A 19,304-nucleotide genomic window follows, 5' to 3' on the forward strand; every position below is an offset into this window, starting at 1 on the left:
ACAGAGGTTTCCTTTCCTGCAGCACGGCCGGCCGGCTAGTTGGAGCGCTCTGAACGCATGTCGTCACGAAGCCATGCCCATCGACGCGTTGCGCCCGCCCATTGCGAGCTTCGTCAGGATGTGTGACGTGGCGGGCAGGGCGGTGATTTATGCGTCATTCCATACGCGTCTATAGTGCGTTCCTGTAGCCGTCACTGGTAACCATAGTTACAGCGTTCTACTCTGGAACTTCTCTCTTCTCTGCATTGCGGTTTCCGCATAGAGTTAAGGAACTCATTGCCTCTCAGTAGTGATCCAGTTAGGCTACCTTCTGGTAATTTTCCATAGCCAGGCCCGTTTTTAGGGCCTGTGCGGCCCGTGCCGTCGCCCGGGGCGCTGTTGGGAGGTGGGCGCTGAATGGAGGGGGGAGCCGGAGCCGCGGGGAGGGCAGCCCGACCTCTCCCTCTCCTGGGCCGCCCTCCGTGCTCTCCCCTCAGATGCGGAGCGCAGCAGCAGCCAGGGAGGGAGCGCTGTATACTACATACCTTCCTGCGTTCCAAGCGCTGCTCTCTCGCCGCCGGTCTCTTCCTCTCTGCCGCCATTACGATGATACACACACTGGTTCCGGCTAAACAGGAACCAGCGTGTGTATCATCGTATAGGCGGCAGAGAGGAAGAGACCGGCGGCGAGAGAGCAGCGCTTGGAACGCAGGAAGGTATGTAGTATACAGCGCTCCCTCCTTGGCTGCTGCTGCGCTCTGCATCTGAGGGGGAGCACGGAGGGCGCCCGGAGAGGAGAGGGAGGGAGAGGTCGGGCTGCCCTCCCCGCGGCTCCGGCTCCCCCCTCCATTATGGGGGACAGCTACCTATCTAACCTACCCTGGGGGGCACCTACCTAATCTAACCTACGCTGGAGGCACCTTCCTAATCTAACCTACGCTGGGGGGCAGCTACCTAATCTAACCTACGATGGGGGGCAGCTACCTATCTAACCTATCCTGGGGGGCAGCTACCTAATCTAACCTACGATGGGAGGCACCTACCTATCTAACCTATGCTGGGGGGCACCTACCTAATCTAACCTACGCTGGGGGGCAGCTACCTATCTAACCTATCCTGGGGGGCAGCTACCTAATCTAACCTACGATGGGGGGCAGCTACCTAATCTAACCTATACTGGGGGGCAGCTACCTAATCTAACCTACGCTGGGGGGCACCTACCTATCTAACCTATACTGGGGGGCACCTACCTAATCTAACCTATACTGGGGGGCACCTACCTAATCTAACCTACACTGGTGGGCACCTACTTAATCTAACCTACGCTGGGGGGCAGCTACCTAATCTAACCTATACTGGGGGACAGCTACCTAATCTAACCTATACTGGGGGGCACCTACCTAATTTAACCTATACTGGGGGGCAGCTACCCATCTAACCTATACTGGGGGCAGCTACCTATCTAACCTATACTGAGAGGCACCTACCTAATCTAACCTATGCTGGGGGGCACCTACCTATCTTACCTATACTGGGGGGCACCTACCTAATCTAACCTACACTGGGGGGCACCTACCTATCTAACCTACACTGGGGGGCAGCTACCTATCTAATCTATACTGGGGGCAGCTACCTAATCTAACCTACGCTGGGGGGCAGCTACCTATCTCACCTGTACTGGGGGGCACCTACCTAATCTAACCTACACTGGGGGGCAGCTACCTATCTAACCTACACTGGGGGCCAGCTACCTATCTAACCTACACTGGGGGCAGCTACCTAATCTAACCTACACTGAGGGGCAGCTACCGATCTAACCTACGCTGGGGGCACTTATCTAACCTGTATTGGGGGCACCTACCTAGCTAGCCTATACAGGTGGCAACTATACTGGCTACCTATATTGCAGGCACCTACCTAAATAACCTATACTGGGGGCACCTACCTATCTAACCTATGCTGGGGGCAACTATTCTGGCTACCTATATTATAGGCACCCACCTAGCTAACCTGTACTGGGGCACCTACCTATCTAACTTATACCGGGGGCGCCTGCCTATCTAACCTATACTGGGGGCAACTATACTGGCTACCTATACTGGAGGCACCTACCTGGCTAACCTATAGCGGGGGCAACTATACTGGCTCACCTATGCCTGGCTACCTATACTGGGGTACCTATTCTTGGCTACCTATACTAGGGGGACCTATACTAAGTGCAACTAGACCTGGCTAACCTATACTGCGGGCACCCATACCTTGCTTGGGGGGGGGGGGGGGCGCAATTTTTACACACTCGCCCTGGGTGCATTTTAGCCTAGAAACTGCACTGTCCATAGCTGCATTCCTTTGAGGCTCTCCATTCTTGACACATACTTCAATCTTTACACGCATCATGAATGTGATACCTGAATAGCTAGATTGTGCATAGAGTCCAGTATCGCTTATTTTACATTAAGCTTAATCATTGTTGTTGTCTACTTCTTATAGGAAGGGGGCAAAGTTCAGTTCCTGATTCAGACCTGCCGGTGCCAAGGAGTCCAGGAGGTAGATCCATTTCGCTTCTTGTTGCAACAGCCATTTTTCTCTGTCACCTCCTCTTCTATTGCTTTGAAGTCTGTATATCCCCTTGAACCAAAATCCATTTTTTAGGCCACCATGAATTTCGCAGAAGTGTTCAGCCACTGAACTACGGTATTCCCCATTTAGTTTTTTACCACAATTTATATTGCTTAGGTGTTCGGAGATCCTCTTTTTCAAACTTCTGGTTGTCATGCCCACGTACACCATAGGGCATGGGCACTGTATCATATACACTGTCCACTCAGAGTTACAGTTAATGAAGGAATGAATCTTCCATTCCTTCATCTTCCCCGGTGCCCGGAAAGTCCCCGATACATCAACATACTTACACGCTGAACATGCACCACACCTATACATTCCTTTGGTGTTGAATTCTGCTAACCAGTTTGACTGTGGCAAAAGATCGGAGTGTACAAGCCGATCCCGTAAACTGGGCGCACGGCGGGCCACCAATGATGGTCTCTCACTGACAATGGGCCCCAGTATTGGATCGACCTGCAACACCGACCAGTGTCGAGTCAGTATATCACGTATACGAGACCAATTGGAATTATAGGATGAAATAAAACTGGGACAGGAAAACTTTTCCCGTTCAGTCCCTGCTCTGCTTTTTTCACGTTTTCTTAGCAACTCAGTGCGTGAAGTTTGGAGAGCTCTTTCTGCACCAGAGCACAATGTCTCATGTCCATAACCGCGATCCCTGAACCGCTCGTACATTGCCGTGGCCTCACTTTGAAAATCCTCCTCCCTGGAACAGTTCCTCCTAATTCGGAGGAACTGCCCCCTGGGGATCCCCCTAATTAAGTGGGGTGGGTGATGGCTGGTGGCGTGGAGGAGGGTGTTTCCAGCTGTAGGTTTGCGGTATGTAGTAGTCCGCAAAGAGGTTTCATCTTTCACAACACGCAAGTCCAGGAACGAAATTCCTTCTTTACTGTAAGTGTGTGTGAGATGTATATTGCGCTGGTTCACATTTAAACGATCGAGGAAAGTTTCCAGTTCCTTCTCACTCCCCCTCCACACCACCAGCACATCGTCAATAAAACGAAGCCACATTTTGACACACGTTTCGAACTCAGGTAGTGTGTATACATCTTTTCTTTCCCACAAGCCTAGATGTAAACAGGCATAGGCAGGTGCGCACGACGCCCCCATCGACGTGCCGTGCACCTGCCTATAGTGGGTGTCGCTGAACAGGAAACAATTGTGCTCTAGTTAGTACATACCTCATGGCCTGTACCACAAACTCATTGTGCACTGGCGTGTCAGGATAAGCATCTGCAAGGAAAAAACTCAGGACCTCTAGCCCCACCTCGTGCGGAATAGACGTATACAAACTCTCAACGTCTATTCCCACGAGGATATCATCAGACTCAACCTTCAAACCATCAATCAACCTCAACACATCTCCTGAATCTTGTACATAAGAAGGTAGGGAGGTCACCAGCTTCTTAATTTTTCCATCAATCCATATCGCCAATTTTTCCGTGGGACCATTTATAGCACTAACAATTGGTCTCCCAGGGGCCTATTTAGATTTTTATGAAGCTTTGGAATCAGGTAGAACACAGGAATTCTAAAGGTATCTATTCTGAGGAAATTTTCTTCTTTCTCATCAAGCACACCTTCTTCTACCGCTTCATCGACCCATTGATTTACTCCATATGCTATTCTCTCATATGGACCACTCCGTAGTGGTTGATATGTATTAAGATCTTTTAATTGTCTGTTGGCTCCCTCCAAGTAAAGATCTCTAGACCACAGGACCACATTTCCCCCCTTGTCGCTTGGGCGTATGATAATGTCCTTTGCCTACTTCAATTCTCCCAGTGCTTTTCTCTCACCAATCGTTAAGTTATCTCTAACTTGATTTCTCCAGGACAATCTCTTTAGATCCCGTGACACTAGATCCAAGAAAATTCCCAAGGATGGGAAGGTCTGTGGTGAAGGCATAAAGCTCGACCTGGAGTGACACTCCACATGATCAATAAGTGCTACCTCACTAACTCCTTCAGGATCATTTACTTGGAATCCATCCAAGTTTTGATCTTTCAAAGTTTCAAGGGTCCTGAGAGCTTGCAGATCTCCAAGGTTCCATCCCATCTCCATTTTTGATGATGTTCCCTCCCAATTTTCACTGTCATGGCATGGATCCCCCCTCTCCTATTTTAAATGATTTTAGGATAGGGACGGTGATTTGGTTACTCTTGATATTCAATAATGGCTTTATACATTGGAGTCCGGTGAGCGGCAGCAAGTTTTTTGAATATACAAAAAGAATTATGAAGCTGCCATCAAATAAGCGGTCCTATGTAAATATGTAACTTCACCTGTTAAGATGTTTTTGAGTGAAATAGCTTTTGATTTCAGTAAACATGACCTCCTAGTGCAGAAAATTCAACAAATGACCATTTTCAGTTTTTCAAAACCTATAAAATTTAATTTTGAAAAATATACCATTATCATTAGGAGGTTTGTTCAGTAAAATTTGAATTATGCTCTAAAGGTTGATGACTCAAACATTATGCTGACTCCCACTTGCATCAACTATTTAGGGAAATCAGAGAAAAATATGATTCACATAATAATTTGTAATGCGGTGTATAGCAGAGTACACTAATGGCTTTCACAACAGTTCTGTAGATACAGAGTGCAAGTGCTTTTTTTTTTTACCAAATGCACATGCACTCTGTATAGCTAACTAGTCTGACTCTGAACCAACCTCAATGGTGGATAAAGATTTTTTTTTTATTTTATGTGGGTGTACTTTTTTTTTTATTAAAAAAAAAAATCATATAATTTGAGCTTGCAGGGGTGTTTAGATGCTTATTCAACAGTTCGAGGTTTAGGTAGTGGCTGGATAGTGTACTAGTTAATAGCACCGCCTCTGACGTAGTCCAGAGTTTGAATCCTGGCTGAAGCCAGTACCTATTCAGCAAAGATTCCTTGGGCAAGACTCCCTAACACTGCAGCTCTCAAGGGCTTTGAGTCTCCCAGTAAAAAAAGTGCTATACAAATGTTAACATTATTATTATGTCAGGAAGAAGGTTATTAAAACATTGATGCATCCTCTTCATATGCAGTAGCAGGAATATCACCAGCTATTAAAGAGTAACTGTCAGGCATAAAATCAATTATTTATTTTTATCTGGTAAACAAGCGATAAGGATGCTAACCAGGCAATTCAAAAGTTAAAAATCACTCTTATTTTACTTCTCCATGAAACATCATTCCCCAATTTCCCTGGTTCCTATTTGGTACATCTGCCGCACAAAGGAAGTTGCAGGGCATGCTGGGTTTTCTTTTTTTCTTCGTAACTTTCCCCTCAGACTTAACTAATGCAGCCTGATTGGCTGAAGCCTCTTTCCCTCCTGCTTTCCCCTCCCACACCTCTATTTCTTTCTACTGCAGAGCTAGTTGTGGGAGTGTCTGAAGAGTGGGAGTGGGGCAAGCGATGATACACTGACAGAGTAAGGGAGGAAATTACGTCATGATTGGCTTCAAGATAGACACAGACAAAATGGAAAATCCCAAGAAGGCTTTTTTTTTTTTTTTTTTACTATAGAAAAATCACTAAAATCAAAATGTGGACAGTGCAATGTTATGTAAGTAGAGCAAGTATTTATCTACTTATATATGTGAGATAGTATGGCTGATAGCTCCACTTTAACTGGTGGTCACTAGGCAGTACTGTAATAGTTGGAGATTACAGTACTGCACATGTGTCCAGATCTCCTACTGTGAGCCATATGCACCCACAAGCATGGACTCAAACATACTGTTTGTTAAGTAAGTTTTCATTTGAAAATGGTGTCCAAGTATAGATTTATGCAATCATAGTAAAATCAGGAGGTTAATGTTGTAAATATGACCCAGGTGTGAATTGCAGATGTGCCACCACAAACACAATGATTCGCTGGGCATGCTAAGAAATCAAGCTGAGGTGGCAACCGGACAATCAATTAGAAAAAGAAAACATTTTTATCATGTGCCTGTGGCATCCAGATTTATTTTTGTGGCTGCTGATAGCGGCTTTTTACATGGGTGCCTATGGCAGACGTCCATTAGTGTTAGGTATAGATTGGGGAGGGTTAGTGTTAGACATAGATCGGTGACAGTTAGTGTTAAGAGTAGGTGGAGGTGGTTAGTTTTATTCATAGGTAGAGGAGTGTTAGGAGTAAGTGGGGGATGGTTAGTTACATAGTTACATAGTTATTTGGGTTGAAAAAAAGATATATGTCCATCAAGTTCAACCAGAAAACAAAATACAACACCAGCCTGCTCCCTCACATATCCCTGATCCAGAGGGAGGCGAAAAACCCTTACAAGGCATGGTCCAATAAGCCCCAAAAGAGAAAAAAATTCCTTCCCATCCGACTCCAGATGACAATCAGATAAGGCAACTTACCTTTGGCAGGCTCCCACGCTGATCCTAGATCATTGCGCTGCCCCCCGATAGGCTCCTCCGCCTCCCCCCTGCTTATCTGGCCCCCCCCCCCGGGTGTAGCAATAAGTATCGGTAGCTTACCTCCGCCGTGCGCCCGCGATGACTGCAGACATCCGTCTTCCAGGCACTTCTCGCTCTAGTGACCGGCTTTGAACTGCGCGTCATCAGTTCAAGCTGGTCACTAGAGCGAGAAGTGCCTGGAAGACGGATGTCTGCAGTCATCGCGGGCGCACTGCGGAGGTAAGCTACCGCTACTTATTCCTACACCTGGGGGGGCCAGATAAGGAGGGGGGAGGCAGAGGAGGCTAGCGGGGGGCAGTGCAATGATCTAGGATCAGCGTGGGAGCCTGCCAAAGGTAAGTTGCCGCCACTATTGACACTCCATGGGGGGCCAGGAGACTCAGGCAGGGGGGCAAATTAGGACACATGGGGGCACCGGAGGACATATGGGGGGCACCGGAGCACACATGAGGGGGCACAGCAAGACACATGGGGGCACATGATCACACACAGGACACATGGGAGACACAGAAGGACACATGGGGGCACAGGAAGACACATGGGGGCACATGAGGAAACATGGGGGGCACAGGAGCACACATGAGGACACACAGAAGGACATGTACAAGACGCTCCTGGAATATGGACGCACCAGGTTTAGTATTTTCCCTGGTTTTTGCCCTCTAAACCTGGGTGCGTCTTATATTCCGGAGCGTCTTATACGGTGCAAAATACGGTAATTACAATACTCATTAGTAATCCAAAATTACAAACATCATAAAAGTCCATAAGTTACGCAAAATTTTACATAGATGGCCTAACACACATTTTGCGGCTCTTAACTTAGCCACTTCTTCAGAGGCATGTTGTTGTAGATTCCAGAATTTATGACTGAGGATTATTAAAAACATCTATAGTATCAAACATAGAAAAAAATAATTAACTTAGTATGTTATCGCTCCAAAACCGTGGAAAGCAGTGTGATATGTTCCATAATATGGTTTAACTCACAGGATATGAGATCTAGTATACAACCCACATCAAGTATGTTCTCAGTGCTCTAATCCTCTGGTAATGCTAATCTAGTGTCAGTACCAAGTGATAGTAACTAAAAAAATGGATACAAAGGTCTATAGAATGCCAGACACAATAACAGAAGGCAGTGCAGTTTCTCGGCTAAATTGCACCCAGGGCGAGGGTGGAAAAATCTCCCCCCCATGTGGAGACAGGTATAGGTGCCTGCAGTATAGGTTAGCCAGGTGTAGTTGCCCTCAGTATAGGTAGCCAGTTATAGGTCCCCCCAGTATAGGTAGCCCGTATAGTTGCCACCAAATAGGTTAGATAGGTAGGTGCCCCCAGTATAGGCGAGATAGGTAGGTGCCCCCATATAGGTTAGCTAGGTAGGTGCCTCCAGCATAGGTAGCCAGTATAGTTGTCCCCATATAGGTTAGAGAGGTAGGTTCCCCATATAGGTTAGATAGGTAGGTGCCCGCAGTGTAGGTTAGATAGGTAGGTTCCCACAGTATAGGTTAGATTGGTAGGTGCACACAGTGTAGGTTAGATAGGTAGGTGCCCGCAGTATAGGTTAGATAAGTAGGTGCCTGCAGTGTAGGTTAGATCCGTAGGTGCCCACAGTATAGGTTAGATAGGTAGGTGCCCGCAATATAGGTTAGATAGGTAGGTGCCTCCAGTATAGGTTAGATAGGTTGGTGCCTCCAGTATAGGTTAGATAGGTTGGTGCCTCCAGTATAGGTTAGATAGGTAGGTGCCTCCAGCATAGGGGCGAGGGAGAGCGGGTATAGTGCTACAACTCACCTTACTCGATCCCCGCACGCAGCCTCTTACTTCTTCCTGTCCGGGGAGCCGTCGCATTGGTAAGAGCGCCCCCTGTGATGACATGCGGTCAAGTCATCACAGGGGGTGCTGTTGCCAACAGAAGCCAGGACAGGAAGAAGATAGAGGCTGAGTGCTATACCCGCTCTCCCCCACCGCTGCACCCCCCCCACACCTGCTTCTCCGCCTGGCGCTCAGGGTAGTCACACTGTCTGCACAGGCTTAGAAACGGGCCTGACAGAAGGATCTGTAAACCAATCAGAGCAAGTGAAAGAAGGTCAAGTATAGTAACTAAGTTCCCAAGTAGCAGCACATAGTGAATCATGATATACCAGGGAGTTCAACCTAGATCAGTGTCCATAGTAAAAGCTCATAAACATAGATGAAAAACCACAGAAATACCCTTTGCAAATCTACAATAGATTTATAATCGATTGGTGAATCGGAGGAGATCAAACATCCCAATATAGGAAGACCAGTATGAGTATCATCCAAATGGCCAATTTGAAAAAAACAAAAGAGAGCAAAACAAAATGACAGCACAAACATAGTACCTGTGGCAGAGGTTAGGTGATGTAGGTACAAGGTACCAATGATCAGCAGTTGCTAAACGTTCATCTGTAGGAAGACTGAAGCAACTAAAATGTCAGAGCAATGCTGCGCTGTATGATTGAGAGAATATTAGCAGCATAGTTACCTCAAGCCTTTTAAGTGTGGCCTCTTGATATATAACAATAATGTGCTTACCCAGGTCAGGAGCGGCTACAGCATGGTTTATGGGGTTCAGATGGTGTGTGGCTGAAGTCAGCTGGCAATGCTGGGAGTTGACAAGAGATCAGCTGGCCCTTCCTTCTGTCCAATGCTCATGCTCTAACATAGGGACTGACATCACCCAGAGTAATAGAGTATAATTGCCACAGACTGGGGGTGGGTCTGAGGCTGAGCTGCTCGCCGCACTAAGTGTGTAACCTTCTGATTGTATATCCATGTATTAATAAAGTAGTGTTATGAATCTAGATGTAATTTTTTTATATACATATTTTTGATTTTAATGCCAGATTCTATCTCACTATCCCTGGTAGCAGGACAGAGAGAAGCAGCTACACTAAGGGCCGCAAAATGTGTGTTACGCCATCTATGTTATATATTGCAAGACTTATGGACTTTTGTGATGTTTTTCATATCTGACTATTAATGAGAATTGTAATTAAATGCTACATTTTATACTTGTTTATGATTACCGAGCCTGAAAACCCTCATTTTTTATTTTTGTCTTTTATTTTATGATGGTTAGTGTTAGGCAAAAATAGGAGAGGGTAAATAATACGAATTGGTGGGGGGTGGTTAGTGTTAGGCATAGAGAACGATTCATGTGAGTTTTAGGGTACAGAGAGTGATAGTATAATATGTTATCGATAATATGTAATTATCAGTATCGGTAATATGTTACCGATATTCTATTTCCGATATTTCGTGCCCATTTTTACACTCTAGGTTTTTAAATGTACAAATTCACACACAAAAAACAATTTCTAGTTATGCTTAATAAACACTATTAGTTCTGCGCATTTGCAAAAATACACAGTACTCCATGGCGCCCCTGTTTACTAATGACAATGACAGAGTGATGTTTTGCAGCCCTCTTCGGAGCAACGTAGAATTTTTATCCTTTGGTTCTTCAGACTTTTTCCACTGAATAGCAGGCAATTTTCCATAAATACAGGCCATGTTTGCAGGATCACTTATGCTATCTACTGTTCTTAAAGAGGAGCTGTCAGCCAAACCATCTTAGAAAAAAAACCCACATATATAAGTAGATAAATACTTGCTCTACTTACATAACATATGTATTGCACTGTCCACATTTTGATTTTAGTGATTTTTCTACAGTAAAAAAAAAATTCCTTCTTAGCATTTCCCGTTGTAACTGTGGCTATTTTTCAGCCAATCCTGATTGGCTTACTCTCCTTTGCCTTATTTGCCTTATTTGCCCGCCCTTCACTATAGAAAGTGCATTGTCTCAGCATGAGAAATATTGGCCAATCAGAGAGGAACAGAGGTGTGGGAGGGGAAAACAGGAGGGAAAGAGGCCTCAGCCAATCAGGCCGCATTGGTTAAGTCTAAGGGGAAAGTAGAGAAGCAAAAAGGACAACCTAGCATGCCCTGCAACTTCCTTTTTGCGTGCCAAATTTTGGGTGTACCAAATAAGAGTTAGGTAAACTGGGGAAGAATCATTTATCAACAAGAAATGTAATAGTGATTTTAACGTTTGGATTGCCTGGTTTGTATCCTTATTACTTATTTACCAGATAAAAATAAATTGTTCTGACTGATTGTAACATTTCAAAAATATGACCAATGTACCACACACATATGTTCTATTTTTCCAAAATCATAAATAAAATAATTGAAAACTCAGAAAAAAATGGATTGGGTCTGTACATCAGAATCAGAATCAGAATCAGTTTTATTTCGCCAAGTACAGCAAGAGCCATAATCGGAATTATTTGTGGTACACATGGCATAGACAGATACAACAGCACATACAATTTGAAATGCAGTAATCAGATATACAGAGGAGGCAGCGACGGGGACCAGCTGTCGACCCGGCAATTATGAGTGCAGGCCGGACTGGGGAAAGTCAGAGTTCAGTGACCGAACGGCCTGGGGAAAGAAGGTGTTCTTCCGCCTGGTGGTTTTGGATGGTATAGTCCTGAAGCGGCGGCCCAACGGGAGGAGCCTGAAGTAGTGGCTGCCAGGGTGAGAGGGGTCACGGGAGATCATGGTGGCCCTCTTACTCAATCTAGCGGAGTGGAGGAGATCAAGAGGTGGAAGAGGAGACCCGATGATTCTCTCTGCATCAGCTATGACCCTTTGCAGTTTATGTTTATCACTGGCCGATGCACCCGCGTACCAAACAATGACTGAGGAGCAGAGGATGGATTCTATGGTGGCGGTATAGAAGCTGGCCAGCAGCTCCCGTGGCATGCCAAATCTCTTCAGTTGGCGCAGGAAGAACAGCCTCTGTTGGGATTTCTTTTGAATTTTAGTGGTGTTCTGCCCCCATTTCAGATTATTGGTGAGAGTCGTGCCGAGGAACCGAACCGATGACACTATAGAAACTTCTGTTCCTCCAATGAGGACAGGCGAGGGGGGGGGAGGGTTCCTCCTGAAGTCTACAACTAGTTCAACATTCTTTGCTGTGTTGAGAACTAGGTTGTTCTCCCTGCACCAATTGCATATTCTCTCGACCTCGCTCCGGTATTCATGCTCTCCGTTGCTTCCAATTAGGCCAATAATGGTGGTGTCATCCGCAAATTTGATGACCTTCACAGAGTCAGCGGATGAGATACAGTCGTTGGTATAAAGGGAGAACAGTAGAGGTGACAGAACACAGCCTTGTGGAGCCCCAGTATTGGTGGTTCGAATGCTGGAGTAATAGTTGCCGAGCTTCACCTGTTGTGTTCTATTTGTCAGGAAGTCCTTGATCCATGCTCGGAGAGTGGGATCAACTCCGAGCTGTGTCAGATTGGTGATCAGGATGTCAGGGCAGATCGTGTTGAACGCTGAGCTAAAGTCTAGGAACAGGATCCTGGCATAGGAGGCCGGCCTGTCTAAGTGCTCAGTGATGTGTGCCACGCTGACATTGATGGCATCCTCCACGGATCTGTTTGCCCTATATGCAAATTGGAGCGGGTCTAAAAGGGCGTCTGTGGACCTCTTCAGGTGGGCAAGGACCAGCCGCTCGAGGAGCTTCATGATGTTAGAGGTTAGGGCCACTGGGCGGAAGTTATTGTGCTCGGAACTGCCTGTTTTTTTTGGGACTGGTACAATTATGGACCTCTTGAAACAGGAGGGGACTGTACCATCAGATAATGACTGCTTAAACAAGGAGGTGAGCACAGGGGCTAGCTGATCGGCGCAGGTTCGCAGGCAGACAGACGACACTCCGTCCGGGCCGGAAGATTTCCTGGGATTCAGCTTCTGGAGGTGCCGGAGTACCTCGGATTCCCGAACAGCGCTAGGAGCCAGGGCGCCGAGTACGTCAGAGGTCGATGTGGATTTGCCTACGGGCTGGTTGGAATGTTGCTCGAACCTGCAGTAGAACTCATTGAGCTCCTCCGCCAGTCGAGGGCTCGGGGTCGCCGTTTGGGATGTTGGTTTGAAGTTTGTGGCTGCTCTCAGGCCCTTCCATACTTCCCGTGTGTTGGTGGACTGGAGGCAGAGCCCCAGCTTCTCAGCGTAGGCCCTCTTTGCCGATCGCAGTTCTCTTTTCAGGGCGAGCCTAGCTTCTCTGAATTCCTCTAAGGAGCCAGACCTGTGCGCCTCCTCTTTGCGTTTCCGAAGTCGGCGAAGCCTGTCGTTGAACCAGGGCTTGTTGTTGGGGTAGACCCTGAAGGACTTGGACGGGATACACGCTTCTTCGCAGAAGGTGATGTAGGAGGAGATGTTCTCGGCCCATTCATCAAGGGTAGGTGCCTCCAGAGCCGTCCAGTCAGTGGTTTCAAAGCAAGCTTGGAGCTGCAGTTTGGCGTCTGCAGTCCATTTTTTGACGGTTTTGGTGATGGGCTTTGAAGTCTCTAGGAGCCTCCTGTAGGAGGGGATCAGGTGTACTGTGTTGTGGTCAGAGTTTCCCAGGGGGGCTCCTTGGGTGGCTTTGTAGGCGTTCTTGTGAACCGTGTAGCAGTGATCCAGGGTGTTACCGCTCCTGGTAGGGCAGGTGATGTGCTGCTTGTAGAGGGGCCTCACGTGCCGAAGGTTCGCCTTATTGAAGTCGCCCAAGATGATGAACAGGGCCTCTGGGAGGGCTGTTTCCCACCGCGAGATACAGTCACTGAGTACATGCAGGGCGGACTTGGAGCATGCATCGGGTGGAATATAGACCCCAACGAGGACAAGGGAAGAGAATTCCCTGGGAGAGTACCGGGGCCTGCAGTTTATGGCAAGGAGCTCAACGTCTGGGGTGCAGGCCTTGTGGAGAGTGGTGGTGTTGGAGCACCAGGAGGTGTTTATGTAAAAGCAGATTCCGCCGCCTCTCGTTTTCCCAGAGAGGGCTGCATCACGGTCTGCTCTTAGGAGGTTGTAGTCTGGTACCTGTAGGGAGTCGTCGGGGATGCTTTCGCACAGCCAGGTCTCGGTAAAACAGAGAACAGGGGTGTTCTTGCTGATCTGGGGTTTGCTGTCGAGAAGGAGAAGCAGCTCGTCCAGTTTGTTGGGGAGCGAGCAGACGTTTGCTAGTAGGATGGCAGGGACAGGCGAGCGTAGGCCTTTCCTTTTCAGTCGGACCTGGGCCCCCGCCCTCCTTCCTCTGTGGCGGCGCTTGTTTGGTGCTCGCTTGGTGGAGAGGTATTCGATGTGTGCAGTGACAGCATCCCACAGGGGAGAGCCCGGTGTTGGGTTGGGGCTGTCCGGGGGTTCCCATTCAAGAAGGGCTTCTCTGGAGAGGGTGGCGGTCCGTTTCGCGCTCATAGTCCAATTTCCTCAGTAGGTGGCGCAGTGTGTGGCCCCGGTAGGTGGGATAAGCGGGCAGCACAGTGAAGAGGCTACCAGAAGATGGAGGTAGGAAAGAGGCAGCGGCCTGGCACAGTGCGTGGCACGAGTCAGAGGGCGTGGGGTGGGCCGCACGGCGCAGACTGTGGCACAGATATGGTGCAAGTGGTATGGAGCAGGCAGCGCAACAGTCTGTGGTATGGAGCAGGCAGCACAACAGTCTGTGGTACGGAGCAGGCAGCACAACAGTCTGTGGTACGGAGCAGGCAGCACAACAGTTGGATGGTATGGGGCGGGCAGCACGTCCCGGTGTGGGGCACAAATAGGTGGACTGGAGCAGACGGCACAGCCCGGTGCGTGGCACGGTAGATGGTCTGGTGCGCGTAGCCCGGTAAGTAAGCAGCCCAAGATGTCTAGAAGGTGTGGAGTGGGCAGTACGTGGTTTAGGCAGCGTAGCACAGGCACTGGCACAGTATCGATGGTGTGGGGCAGGGAGCAAAACACAGTCCAGGGCCCACTTAGATGGAGTGGAGAAGTCAGGCAGCACAGCGTAGACTGTGGCACGGATAGATGATATGGGGCCGAGGCACAGACTATGGCACAGTTAGATGGTATTGAACAGACAGACAGCACCGTCTATGGTACAAATAGATGGGGAAGAGCGGGCAGCACAGCACAGGCTAAGCACAAGAGATGAAGCAGGCACAGATGGTATGGAGCAGGCACAGATGATGTGGAGCAGGCACAGGTGGTATTTAGCAAGGCACAGATGGTATAGAGCAGGCACAACGCAGGTATGGAGCGGGCACAGGTGGTATGGGGCAGGCACACCACAGCCTATTTCAATCAGACAGAGGATCACAGTAGGGAGAGCAGGACTCACCAAGGGCAGGGTAAGCAGCCGCAGGGCAGGATATGCAGCCTCTGGAAGAGGTTGCAGGTTTATCAGCAGCAGTGGGCACACTGGGTAAGGCCGAGCTTGAAGGGACTGCAGCGTGGAGGCATCTTCACCAGCCAGGATGGAGGAAGACAGGCCAGGCAGAGTGGAGACTCCCAGGATGGAGGAGTGCAGACCGGGCTTGGCGGAGACTCCGTCACAAGCCAGACAAGGTGCTGCCCCCCCCCCTCCCCAGACGAGATGCTGTTCCAGGGTCACCAGGTGGCTGGAGTGCGGGCAGGGCCACGAGGAGGCAGGCCTGGCCACGTGGGTTACACGTTGCCGCGGGATGGGGAGCAAGCTGGAGAGGTGCTGCAGATCCAGGAGCAGCTAACCGGATGCCGGAGCAGTCATCGGGATGCGGCTCTTGGGAGCACGGCGGTCGTCCAGAGCGGCGGCAGGCAGTGTGTGGAGCCAGGAGCAGTAGTCGCCAGAGCGCAGCCGGAGCGGCGGCAGGCAGTGCTGGAGCCAGGAGCAGTAGTCACCAGAGAGCCGCCGGAGCGGCGGCGGCAGGCAGTGCTGGAGCCAGGAGCAGTAGTCACCAGAGCGCAGCCGGAGCGGCGGCAGGCAGTGCTGGAGCCAGGAGCAGTAGTCACCAGAGCGCAGCCGGGGATGCGGACCCTGGGAGCGCTGAAGTCCTCCGGAGCGGCGGCAGGCAGTGATGGAGCCAGGAGCCTGTAGAGCGCAGCCGGTGATGGAGCCGGAGGAGCATCGGGCAGCAGGACAGCGGTCGGAATGGAGAAGGCTGGGGTTACTGCGGCAGCCAGGAGAAGTTGCGGCTGGGAGATTCGTCCGGAGGCAGGAGCCCCAGCGATGGTCAGCCCCCAGCGGTGGTCGGAGGCGGCAGTCAGAGGTACACGGATCTTGTACACGGATCCTGTATTTAAAACTAAAAATCTATCTAAACCTGTACTATCTAACACTAAAACTAACTAAAACTAACAAAAAAACTATACAAGAGTCTGGAGCCATGTGACCGAGGCGACCTCCGTGGGCGCCATCTTGGTCTACAAGTACCTAATTGACAATCTACCACACACCATTCAATTTTCATAAAAATTGATCAGAAAAAAACAACACTCCCAACCTTCTGCTATTGACTAAAAAAAAAAGGAAATTCGATTAGATTTCTCAAATGAATGAAAAAAAAAGTTAAATTTTTTTGGGACAACTGATAAAATGTATCTAATTGGTGTAAAATTGGATCTTTTAATTGTATGGTGTGTGGCCACCTTTAAGGTGGCCACACACCATACAATTTTTTAACTATCTTTTCATTGTAATAATTGTAATATATTATAATATAATTGTAATATATATTGTAATATATTATAATATATTGTAATATATTTTTTAGCCTGATTGTAACATTTAAAAAATCTGACCAATGTACCACACACATTGATTTCCCCCCCAATTATGAAAGAAATTATTGATAAAAATTGATCTAAAAAATCCAACACTCCCAATCTTCTTTTATTGAATAAAAACGGGAAATTCAATCAGATTTCTCGATCTAATGAAAAATAAAAAAAGCTTTCGATTTTTCGGGACAACCAATCGCAATTATCAAATTGGTGTAAAATTGGATCTTTTCATTGAATGGTGTGTGGCCACTTTTAAGGTGACCACACATCATACAATTTTTTATTTATTTATTTTCAATTCAAGGATCACAATCAATTTTTCTGATTTATTGTAACATTTGAAATATCTGACCAATGTACCACCCATATATGTGAAATTTTTCCCCAATTATGAAAAAAATGATTGAAAAGGGAAATCCGATAGGATTTCTTGTTTGAATAAAAAAAAAACGTTCAATTTTTCAGGAAATCCGTTTTTATTGAATTGCCATAAAATAAGATCATTTTATTGTATTGTGTGTGGCCACCTTTAGGCCTGACCAGGTAGATCACCAGGATTGTATTGGTAAAGAATGTGTTGCTATTTTCCTTTCCTAAAGGTACACAGGACAGTTAAACAGAAATACTCACGAGTTCTATCTTTATTCCAAGCATGACAGCTGATTGGTTCCAACAGAAAACTGTGATAAGCCATTTCTATGTAAACAAAAAAAAGTTAATTTGAAAAACATGTTAATTTCTTATCTTAATATATTTAACTTTGAAAATGTTCTGTGTAGGCTACAGTTACACATACAACAGAGACAGTTTAGGGTAGAATTAAGCCCTGAACACAATTTAGTGGGGCCACTTGAATCTTAATGCTGTATTGACATTGAAACATCTATTTTGTGCAGTCTGTAAAAAATGAATGCCAGGGTTTCAACACTGTCCTGCTTAGCTCTGCTTTAGGAAATGTCAGCGCTCAACAGTCTATCTATAAACCCATAGAATATATATCTTCTTTTAGCTTCAGAGTATGCAACATCAATATCACCCCTCGATGGCCTTAATAATATATTAGCACACAGGTCCCACGTTCCAAAGTTTTCTCTTCACAGACTGCTCCCCTCTGCATCCATGTAAAAAAAAAACCACAAAAGACATGGGCGACAGTCCTAGTGCATTATCCTCAAAACGTAATGGTCTGGCACCAGGACACCCTCTGTGGTATCTCTCAGATAATAGTGCTGTGCCCATTGTGTATGCCACACACACACACCGTCACCAGCACCTGCTCTAATCACACCATATGATAGACCAGCTTCAGCGCATTAGATGGCATCCACTATCTTGCATTTGCCCTCAGCATCACACCATCATCTATACAATTTGGAAAGGATTGCATATAGCATAAAATCTCTTTATTTGAATAAAAAAGAAATAAAATTGCACTCAATACCAATCATAAAGCGCTTTGTAAATAAAATCCATGTGGCCACTCCAGCATAACTGCCCAGTACGGAAACCTCCCATCCTCAATATACAATGCTTGCAAAGCTTCTGCACTCAACATACTGTGGTTATAGCTGTCCAATATGTAGTAAGACCCGCTATACCCTCTGCACACTAAATATGGCCGGTCACTTCCACCTCCTTTAAACCAATTGCCTGTTGTGGTTGTGACTTCTGAAACCCTCTAAGAAGCTTTTGGACACAGGTCAGTTACCCAGTTTAATCCCATGTTACTGCTGGCCCTGTGTAACACTAACTACAATAAACAAATAATAATAATGTATTCCAGAGCTGGTATTCAGTGTTTACATGGGGGAAATGCCAACCCTGAATATTTCGGTCAGTGGGTTGAATTCTGTGCAGATAGTGAAGATAAAAGATTGGTACCAAATGGTGTATTCTGTTAGGACTAGGATTAGGGACAAAGTAAGGGATGCCTAGTTTTATAGTTTAGGATTAAAAGGGTAGGGATGGCATCAGGAAAAGTTTAACATTTACAGGGGAGATTAGGGATAGTCAAAGGTGAAATCCGCTAGTCCTCTATGACTCAGGCAGTGTGGAGCCCAGGTGACTCAGACCCATAGGACTGCAAGAAGAAAGTGGGTTCCACACAATGCTGTTCCAATATGCAAGCCCTCTTTATTGAATCAAGTATAAAACACACACAGCCAGGTCACTGATATGTTTTGGTCTCACAATGGTCCTTAACCACTTGAGGACCTAGGGCTTTCTACCCCTTAAGGACCGGCCACTTTTTTTCCATTCAGACCACTGCAGCTTTCACGGTTTATTGCTCGCTCATACAACCTACCACCTAAATGAATTTTGGCTCCTTTTCTTGTCACTAATAAAGCTTTCTTTTGGTGCTATTTGATTGCTCCTGCGATTTTTACTTTTTATTATATTCATCAAAAAAGACATGAATTTTGGCAAAAAAATGATTTTTTTAACTTTCTGTGCTGACATTTTTCAAATAAAGTAAAATTTCTGTATACATGCATCGCGAAAAATGTGGACAAACATGTTTTTGATAAAAAAAACCCCATTCAGTGTATATTTATTGGTTTGGGTAAAAGTTATAGCGTTTACAAACTATGGTGCAAAAAGTGAATTTTCTCATTTTCAAGCATCTATGACTTTTCTGACCCCCTGTCATGTTTCATGAGGGGCTAGAATT

General features: G+C 46.9%; 1 protein-coding gene across 2 annotated transcripts in view; it reads right to left on the reverse strand.

Moving 5' to 3' along the window:
* ARPC1B (actin related protein 2/3 complex subunit 1B) overlaps window positions 1-19,304 on the reverse strand; it is a 151,197-nt gene that overhangs the window by 68,310 nt on the left and 63,583 nt on the right. For both annotated transcript variants that reach the window (XM_068244878.1, XM_068244877.1), the window contains exon 2: window positions 17,264-17,329. In XM_068244878.1, coding sequence (XP_068100979.1) covers window positions 17,264-17,327 — 64 coding nt within the window. In that variant the 5' untranslated portion in view covers window positions 17,328-17,329. The remainder of the gene's footprint in view (window positions 1-17,263; window positions 17,330-19,304) is intronic.

The sequence above is a fragment of the Hyperolius riggenbachi genome, chromosome 7 (assembly GCF_040937935.1).
Source record: "Hyperolius riggenbachi isolate aHypRig1 chromosome 7, aHypRig1.pri, whole genome shotgun sequence".
Lineage (NCBI taxonomy): Eukaryota > Metazoa > Chordata > Amphibia > Anura > Hyperoliidae > Hyperolius > Hyperolius riggenbachi.